This window comes from Rhodamnia argentea, chromosome 11 (assembly GCF_020921035.1).
Source record: "Rhodamnia argentea isolate NSW1041297 chromosome 11, ASM2092103v1, whole genome shotgun sequence".
In the NCBI taxonomy this organism is placed as follows: Eukaryota; Viridiplantae; Streptophyta; class Magnoliopsida; order Myrtales; family Myrtaceae; genus Rhodamnia; species Rhodamnia argentea.
In genome coordinates, this window is record NC_063160.1 from 17,551,273 (window position 1) to 17,561,028 (window position 9,756).

General features: G+C 42.3%; 2 protein-coding genes across 2 annotated transcripts; both read left to right on the plus strand.

The window, feature by feature from the left end:
• The first annotated feature begins 791 nt into the window (after nt 1-791).
• LOC115747364 (NADPH-dependent pterin aldehyde reductase-like) lies at nt 792-3,000 on the plus strand. Its single transcript, XM_030683502.2, has 4 exons — nt 792-1,214; nt 1,327-1,590; nt 1,776-1,948; nt 2,663-3,000. Exons 1-4 carry the CDS (start codon nt 936-938, stop codon nt 2,730-2,732), a joined length of 786 nt encoding a protein of 261 aa, XP_030539362.1. The 5' UTR covers nt 792-935; the 3' UTR covers nt 2,733-3,000.
• Nucleotides 3,001-8,377: 5,377 nt separating this feature from the next.
• Nucleotides 8,378-9,731, plus strand: LOC115747365 (NADPH-dependent pterin aldehyde reductase-like). The gene is made up of 4 exons (XM_030683503.2): nt 8,378-8,673; nt 8,788-9,051; nt 9,194-9,366; nt 9,596-9,731. The coding sequence occupies exons 1-4, from the start codon at nt 8,449-8,451 to the stop codon at nt 9,663-9,665; spliced, it is 732 nt and encodes a 243-aa protein (XP_030539363.1). The 5' UTR covers nt 8,378-8,448; the 3' UTR covers nt 9,666-9,731.
• Nucleotides 9,732-9,756: the final 25 nt, after the last annotated feature.

Genomic DNA, 9,756 nt, shown 5'->3' on the forward strand with positions numbered 1-9,756 from the left:
GCCTCTCTTTATAATAAGAATATTTAGGAAGAAGAGAGCAGGGAGAGAGGGAGGGGAGGACGATGAAGATGATGAAGGCGGTGAAGAAACTGAAGTTGTGGACCAAGAAGAAAAGGAGCAAGTTGCAGCGCAGGACGAGCACGACCACTCTCATTATTAGCAGCGGCGATTGCTGCCCTCTCCTCCCCATGCCTTGGGCTGAAATCGAAAAGCAGACCGAAACCGAAACTGAAATCAAAATCTCATCGTCGTCTGCATACTGGGCTCCTAGTGCTGCGCCCTCTGCTCCCCCTCTGCCACCATGGCTCATCCTCCAGCGCGAGCATGAGGACCACGAGCAACGCTTCAATTTCGCCTATCAGTGTCCGCAGCAGCCACCCGAGGATGAAGCTGTTCCGGATCTTACGACGCTCCCCGCGAGTAGGGGTGGAATGTTTGGGTGCGCGGTTCAGTTGGGGATCCATGTGTTTCGCTGCTTCTGCCCTTGTTTCCACGTCCGCGATCATCCTCATCATCACCCCAAGCTTCACGCGAACTGAGTTTTCCATCGATGGATGAGGAAGGGGGGAAGAGGGGGGCCGTCGTTCATCTTCATCTTCATCTTCATCTTCACTTTGTTTTGTTTGGTTTGGTTTTATTTCATCTGGTTTTATTTCCCGCTTAATTGTCATTGCCAATATATTGGCAAATCAGACTGTTTTCTTCCCCTTTTGTACGACATTGTTCCAGAATTCAATCAACGAGGACCCCCCAAAAAAAAAAAAAGGAAAAAGAAAGCTAATTGTAGGAATAGAATGTGAAAGCGAAAGCAGGGCGTTCGTTAACCTAACCGGGCTCTAATTCTATCGGGCCTGGGCTTTATAGGAAAACGCGATGGCTGTGCCTCTTGCTGCGCTGCGCTAAGATTGGAAAGATAGGTGGGCAACTTCACTGCAATGACGGCGACGGCGACGGCGACCCCTATGACGGCGACGGCGACGGCGACGTGGAACCTGATGACGAGCCGGGGCGGCGGCGGTGGAGGGCGGACCGTCCTGATTACGGGAGTGAGCAAAGGCCTTGGCAAGGCCCTCGCCCTCGAGCTCGCCAAGCGCGGCCACTCTGTCATCGGCTGCTCCCGCTCCCAAGACAAGCTCGACTCCCTCCGCTCCCTCCTCTCTTCCTCCGACGACGCCACCACCGATTCCCCTCACCTCCTCCTCAACGTCGACGTCGTTAGTATTCGCTTCTCCTTTCCCCTAAGTTTCCCTTTTCCCATTCACCGACTGACTAGGGTTTAGGTGTTCGGGATGCCCTTTCCACTCACCACCCTTCTTCCACTACCAGAGATCAAACGGCAGCGTCGAGGAGCTCGCGCGCGCGGTCATGGACAAGAAGGGCGTTCCGGACATCATAGTCAACAATGCCGGGACCATCAACAAGAACAACAAGATTTGGGAGGTCCCGGTGGATGAGTTCGACGCCGTCATTGACACCAATGTCAAAGGTATCGCCAACATGCTGCGTCACTTTCTCCCTCCCATGATTCAGCGCAAGCATGGCATCGTCGTCAACATGTCTTCAGGCTGGGGCAGGTCGGGTGCTGCTCTGGTACGTTTCTAGGAGATGCTCCTTCTGTATTGCCATCCAATTGCATCCTCTTCTAACTACCTTCTTCCTAACTAGAACTCGGAATTTCTCAAACAAATCCCAGCTCTTATGCATGACTCCCTCCAAAGAGAGACGTTGGCAACTGGGTCGTAATCCTTGATACCACTTGAGTTTTGTCTTGCAAGGTTGCCCCTTATTGTGCATCGAAATGGGCAGTCGAGGGTTTGACCAAATCGGTTGCAAAGGAATTGCCTGATGGGATGGCAGTCGTTGCGCTTAATCCCGGCGTGATAAACACTGATATGCTGGCTTCCTGCTTTGGCAATTCTGCTTCCCTATATCAGGCACCTGATGCATGGTATGTGCTTACTCCCGTCGTGTGACAAAATTAATTTAGGATTTGACTTTTGTCTGTGGGTTCATTTCGTCTCTATAAAAAATGGATACATTCAAGCTGATCGTGTGCTACTGCTGCTTGCTAGAACCTCCATCAAGCAAATAATTTTCTTAGCTTTAGAGTGAGACTCTTTTGATGAAATCGGGTTGTCTATTTGAGCGTAGTGCTTTTGGTTGTCATCTTCTAATTGCCCATCTGTTCAGTTAGATAATAACATCACTATTCCTTTTTTGCTACAATATCTTTTGTTCATTAATTGTGTAAGTGTCACTCAAGAACCTTCTCATATCAATCTAGCCTCTAGGCCCTCCTCTTATGAGGATCAACATGGCTGTTGAAGGTTCTTCAATTTCACTTGACTGGAAGTAGCAGCAAGAGTTGATTTCAGAAAGGCCAAGATCATTAATCTGTCCAATTTAAGTCTTTCTTGAGAACTCGTGGTTTATTGGCTTAATCTGTTCGCTTTGGGGCAAGTGAATGTAGGGGAAAGTAGCAAAACTTATGACTCCACGTCTATGCTGCCTGCTTAGATTGTGATTTTTCTCTAGTTGATCAGGAGCAAGCGGATTAAAGTGATTTAAAGGTTGGCATGTGGGTGTCTGTTCATATTTTCTGCGTCTCTTTGTCTGCTTTACTTAACAAGGCAATAAGGCATTGGGTGCTTATGAATTTTAGGGCTGCGAAGGCTGCTGCTATGATACTGAATCTTACAGGGGCAGACAATGGTGCATCCCTTACTGTGTGAGGGAATTATTTACAATCGACAATTTTGCATCCACCTCGGAAGGGGACAACATCCGTTGAATCCACTGGAGCAGCCAAACAGACCTGCCAATCTTGAAACTAGTCATCGGTTTATCGTCAGTTGGAAAAATATGCCAGTCAGTAGTGAGGCCAGAATCCTTGTTAGCTTGTAATTGTAAAAACTAGAGTTATGTCACTTCCCTTTAATCTCATTTGGTTTGAAGGGTATCTATGCGAGCATGGGAAATTCACTTGCCATTTTATTCACTGCTTTTGATGCTACGGATGCGTTTGGTTCGGCTTTTGGGGAAAGTTTTTGAGGAAATGCAAAGGCCTTTAGCTAAAAGGGCTTTGGTGAAAAAAAAAAAATTGGTTGATCAATTACAATTGAAAAGAGACTTGAAAGCAATTTTGGGGGAAATGTTATTTGGTAAACATGTATTTGGAAAGACATTTGGTGTGAACAATTTAAGTATTTTAACTTTAATTTGTTTGAAATTGTAATAAAAAACAATGACTGTAATTTAATTATAATAAACATGGTCACATATGTAATTTATACAAAAGCTACGATGATTGTAGTTTTCATATTTTCTGATTGAGAGTAATATAAAAGGGACATACATCAACATCGACATCACCTTTATCCCAAACTAGTTGGGGTTAGCGGTTGATGAACTTAAAAATAAATAAAATAAAAGCAAGACCGATTGAGGGAAAAGAATAAAAAGGACATACATGTTGATAATAAAAAAAATCACATCGAAGTAGATCTTTCTCAATCAAAAAAAGAGTAATTTAATTATAATAAGCATGGTTACATAGGTCTCGAGGAAAAAAAAAATACGATATCCTTGGATATTACAAACCTCGTTAATTATTTCTTAAACTCGTGACTATCTTATCACGTAAACGTTCCATGTCGGGAGATGCATTATCATTTGAAGCACTCGCCTTCTCATTTACGGCATCGTGGTCAATCGAATGTCCATACTCACGATCCAAATTCGTTATTTCAAAATACGTTTTAGGCACAAGATTTCTTTGTTAAAAATTGTGCAAAGAACTGTCGCTACGATCATATGTACTTGCTTTTTATACGAAGAACTTGGCACATTAGTTAAAATCTTCCATTTCTATTTTAATGCACCGAAGGCTAGCTCAATTTTTGAGCGTAGCAAGGAATGAGAACAGTTGAATACTTCTTGATAACGGACCTTGTCGAAATTCTAGCAAATGATATCTAACTACTTTATATGGCCCCAAGTAACCCATGGGATTTGGATACATTACCTACTAAATAATATTTTTTTCTACATATTTTGTAAATTTAATTAACGTATACCACAAAGATACACATGGATGTACATAAATCATTAATTAAAGAATCTGAAGGAGGATGGGGAAATTGTGTATCATATTTTCCAATGGCTTCATAGAAGATACATATATTATGAACTTGTCTCTCCCAACCGACTCGAGCATAGATAAATTCCATATTAAAATTACATACAGCCAACACATTTTTAGTGGTCGCTCCTTTTCGACCAATAAAACAAATTTGATCTTACGCAAGTACCGCTGCTAGAATATGCGCTCCAATGCAATCATAAACCAAATAACAAAAATGTTACTTGATTTACATTTAGTTTTTCGCTTTTATAGCACGTATAATAAATAGGACATGAAATTAACCCAAGTGAGCCCATTTTCCTTAAAACTAAGCTCAAACCCATGTCTCTCTTCACGGCCCAGTCCCTTTGCTTCTTCTTTCTTCTTCTTCAGCAGGGGTACAAAGAGACCGCCACGATTACGAGGAAAACGAGTGTCGCTCATCTGAGAGAGAGAAAAGAGAGAAAGAAAGATAAATCTTCACGCCTCTTCGATCCGGACTCCACGGCAAGCCGAATCAATGCCGTTTTGCCGCGCCAGATATCGAAGCCTTTATTCGTCTAACTAGAGAAAATTTTTGGAATTAGGGCACCATTTCAGATCTTCGTCGAGTTTGAGTTGTTGCGTAAGATTACGTGGATGTCGGGCAGTGTTTTTATATAGTAATGAAAGATTAGGGTGTTGTGAAGTCGTGGAAATTGACGAATCTTGATTTGGATTTACGGTTTGCCTAAAGCGAGTTTTTCAAGTTCAGGGTGTTGTTGTACTGTTGAGAACAGCACACTTCAGTGGTTGTTATCTTCTGTTTTCAGTTGTCTTTTGGGTTAGCCATGTTAAAGCTTTTGTAATACATTGAATAAGTTTCGTTTTTACTGTAAAATCGCTTAAAACGGAGTTCGACGGAGGAAATTATAACGTAAGGAAATTTGGAGCGCAAGCTATTCATAGACAGCAATGGGTGTCCGCTATGGGCAAGCTTCTGTTGATGCTTAGTTGTCGTTCTATCATTAAAAATATGTAGTTTAGTTGAATCGTGTATTAGACTGGCGTGTTACTCGGTTTTAATCCGTTTTTCCGTATATTTGATAGGAATTCGAACACGCCAACTTGACTACCTCTTGTAGGTTGGTTTTGGCTCTATCGGGTGAGTGATTATTTCTTCTTTGTGTTTGTAAACTCATACTCCGAAAATGGTAATACTAAACATGGTATGAGTTAAGAAATAACATTTTGTTGCATAAAATAGTATTGAGCATTACTGCTATTTTCTCTATTTGAAATGAAATGTTACCTTTTGATTCATAGTTAAGAATTGCAAAGAACTCATGATTTGTTAGTGTTGTTTACAAAAGGTTTTGATGTGTTTTTTTTTTTTTTTTTTTGGTCGAATGGGAGGTTTTGATACGTTGATCATGAAAGTTATATGTGCTTTGGTTACATAACTTATTTGTGATATATATTCTTGTTTATGAGAAAGATGACATGAAATGGTTTATGACCGTTTTGTGATATTGATTCCAAGTTGGCTTGTGACGTGAGAGGGGTGCCATTGTGAGTTTATGTGGTGCTCAAGATCACTGTGAACTCGGTTGAAGGGTTTGTGGATATGCGCATACCAGTTTTAGGGATATCTCGTGGGCCGAACCACCGGCATTATAGATGGAGACATTGCCAAAGGGGAATGTTGGTGGCATTTTTTCACGAGGAGTTATGCGTGACTATAGTTAGATTCTTGAGCTTGACGGACAATCATAACCTATCTTAAAATATGGATAAAATCTTTGTTGATCTTCTCTTGAACAACCCTTTATTGCCGATCGTTGGCTAGATCATATATTTTCCCATATCATATACTTTAACTATAGCTAAGCTAAAGTGCCCCTAGAGCGATAAGCGCCAAGCGCCGAAAAGCACTCTTATGCTGACCTCTTACCTATATTATATTCTGAAATATAAAGATAAATTTTATCTAACAACACTCCAATATCATGAGGTATGCCTTTCGTCCTAAGGACCTTAAGCTTATTATTGGCTTGTTATAAACCAGCGTCGAGTAAGTTGTATCATTAAAGATGAACTTAATAGAAAAGTAAAAGAAGTGGTAATAAAAACCTTAATTTTACTCTCACACCGTTCATCACATCAACGGTTTTCTTTTTTGGATCCCATCATAAGCCGTTTCATTATAAATTAATGTCTTTCGTCTTTTTCATTCTTCCTTAAGATTATCTCACTTACTCTTTATTTGATATACATCGTACCTTTTGTCTCTACACTCCTCGAACCTATTAATTATGACTCTCTATCCATCCATTTTCTTGGGTGTAGGATGATTGCCTTTTTCAATTTGTTCAGCGCACAAAATAGAAATATCTTCGGGGGTCCAATATGCTAATATGATCACGAGTAAGTTTGAGGGGCACACAGAAATAAGAGAGTGCTCTCAGCATACGGCAATAGCACGGACGCGCATAGCACACACAACCAGAAAACATGTTAAATCATGGAGGGTGAAGAATGGGCTGCAAGAGTCAAAGAACTCAAAGTAAAATATTTATATTCCACATTCCACACTCTCGCATTTGCGTAATTAAACTAATCTCACATGGTATATACATCAGATGTACCACAAATGGCGTAAAAATCACGAATCAAAGTGACATTGTGAAATCGCAAACAAAGATTAGATCTGTCATTACCAACGCAAATTTCTACAAAAAAAAAAAAAAAACCTTCATGCTCAACAAAAATAAACAAATATTACTTGGTAAGAGAGGCGAGCACGGAGTGAGGGAAGAGAGCTCGAAGGCAAGAGAGCTCCGAGGGGAGCGAGTCTTGAGCGTAGAGAGGGCAGAAATGATCTGTGGGCAGAGAAGAAGTGAGAGAAGTGACGATTTAGGGTGTCGTTCAAAAGGGATAAAAATGAAATTATGATTGATAAATGAGGATAAAATGGGAAGTTTTGACATTTTCAGTAAACCGGAGCAATTGTATTCCGAAAATGCTACCTCTCAAACCTCTCAATTTTGTTTTAACAAATGTCATTTGCAATTAGCCAAGGGATTATAGTGCCCCAAGGGGTTTTGAGATTGCTTGACCGAAACGCCCTGTGAGATCGTGAGATAGAATGTATTGGATCATCCTGAGGCATTCTTCGGCTTCTCATTGTCGCCAAACAAGTGAGGGAAGCCTTCCAGTGATAAAGCTCTAGTACAATGATTTTTCTTGTGATTACTAATGTTCTATTAGGGCAAAAGTACAACAGAAGTGCCAATATTTGTGTATGGCGCTCACTTTAGGGCAAATATTTTTTTCGGATCACTTAAATGTCAATTTTTTTTAAAAACAGTTATTTCAATGCCAACTCCGGCGAGCTTCGCCGGAAATCCTACATAGCGTCCACGTGGCTCGCTTGAACTTCCAAATCATCAATAAAAAAAAAAAAAAAAGTTAAAAACATTAAAAAAAAAAAAAAAAATCCGGTGCAGCAACGAGGGCTTGGCGACCCCCTTCACCCATCCCCCACCCCTCGTTGGCCATTGCTGATGATGGTGGGGGCGGCGGCGGCGAGGGCTCACGGCCCTCCCTGCTGCAAACTCACAATTCCCTTTGTTTTTTTTTTTATGTGTTTGATTTTTTTAGGTAATTTTTATGTTTAATTTTAATTTTTTTAGAAAATAATTATTTTTAACTTGAACAACCCATGTGGGTTGATTTTTTAAAAAAATTTGACACGTAACATTAGAAATTTAATTAAAAAAAAATGTCACATGTCTTGTTTGGCCGACATTAGCACTTAAATAATCATTTTTGGCCAGAATTGGCACTTCGATGATCGTTTTTCTCCGATTTGGCACCTAAGTGATTTGAAAAAAAAATATTAACATTAAAGTGATCGCCGTACACAAATATTGACACTCTTGCTGTACTTTTGCCGTTCTATTAGTAATCAAGAATGTTCTATTAACGTGGGGGAGATGATAGGTATGAAAATTAAATTCCCATCATTATGAAAGGAAGGAAAATTGGATCTTGATCGTTAAATTAGAACAAGATTTACATTTGCAATTAGAGTTTTCATGAGCATTCTAGAATGTTCCATCCACGGTATAAAGGGAAGGTAAAGAGATTGAATCTTCACCGTCGGATAAAAGGGCAATCTACGAGATGGTATAATAGGGTCTTAAGTCGATAGGCTCATGCATAAGTAAAGTGCCCATCTCATCATCGCCCTCAAATCCAACAAAGAAAAAGCAACAGTAATAGAAGCGCCAGGATTGAGTCAAAGGAAAGCCTAAGTGATTACGACGAGGCCTTGTTGGAACATGATGATGAGCCTGGGCGGCGGCGGCGGCACTGGACGGAGGACCGTGCTGATTACGGGAGTGACCAAAGGCCTCGGCAAGGCCCTCGCCATCGAACTCGCCAAGGGCGGCCACTCCGTCATCGGGTGCTCCCGCTCCCAAGACAAGCTCGACTCCCTCCGCTCCCTCCTCTCTTCCTCCGAAGCCGCCGCCGAGTCTCCTCACCTCCTCCTCAACGTCGACGTCGTTAGTATTTGCTTTTTCCTTTCCCGTAGTTTTTCCCCATTCCCAGTCGCAGAGACTGACTAGGTTTGGGTGTTCGGGATGCCATTCCGACTCCACCCTTCCACCTTTTGGCAGAGATCAAACGGCAGCGTCGAGGAGCTCGCGCGCGTGGTCATGGACAAGAAGGGCGTTCCGGACATCATAGTCAACAATGCCGGGACCATCAACAAGAACAACAAGATTTGGGAGGTCCCGGTGGATGAGTTCGACGCCGTCATCGACACCAATGTCAAAGGCATCGCCAACGTGCTGCGTCACTTTCTCCCACCCATGACTCAGCGAAAGCGTGGCATCATCGTCAACACATCTTCCGGCTGGGGCAGGTCCGGCGCTGCTCTGGTGCGTTTCTAGGAGATGATGCGAGCCTTCTGTATTCCCCATCCAATCGCATCCTCTTCTGACCATCTTCTACTACGGATTGTATGATGCCTTGACATCCATCGCCCTTGATATTGATTTGAGATCTTTTTGGAATTGCAAGGTTGCCCCATATTGCGCATCGAAATGGGCAGTCGAGGGTTTGACCAAATCGGTTGCAAAGGAGTTGCCACAGGGGATGGCGGTGGTGGCGCTGAATCCCGGCGTGATAAACACTGATATGCTGGCTTCCTGCTTTGGCGATTCCTCTTCCCTGTATCAGGCACCTGATGCATGGTACGTCCGACCGAATTTTATTTTGGATTTGACTTCTCATCTCTGCAAAAAACGACGACTTTCCTCAACTCTCCTTTCGTGGCCATTTTACTGCCCGCTTAATTTGTGACACTTGACTAGTTAATCATGCGTAAGCAGACCAAAAGTAACTCGAGCATTTGGGCGTGTAGATGCCTGTCTTAATTTTCTGCGTCTCATAAGGCAATGAGGGGCATTTTATGTATTTCAGGGCTGGGAAGGCTGCTGCTATGATACTGAATCTCACAGGGGCGGACAATGGTGCATCCCTTACTGTGTGAGGGAGGGAATGCTTTGCATATTGCAATCGACAACTTTTGGAGACCTAACTCAGGATTCGCCCCTTCCTTTTCAACGATTAAATTGGAGTCG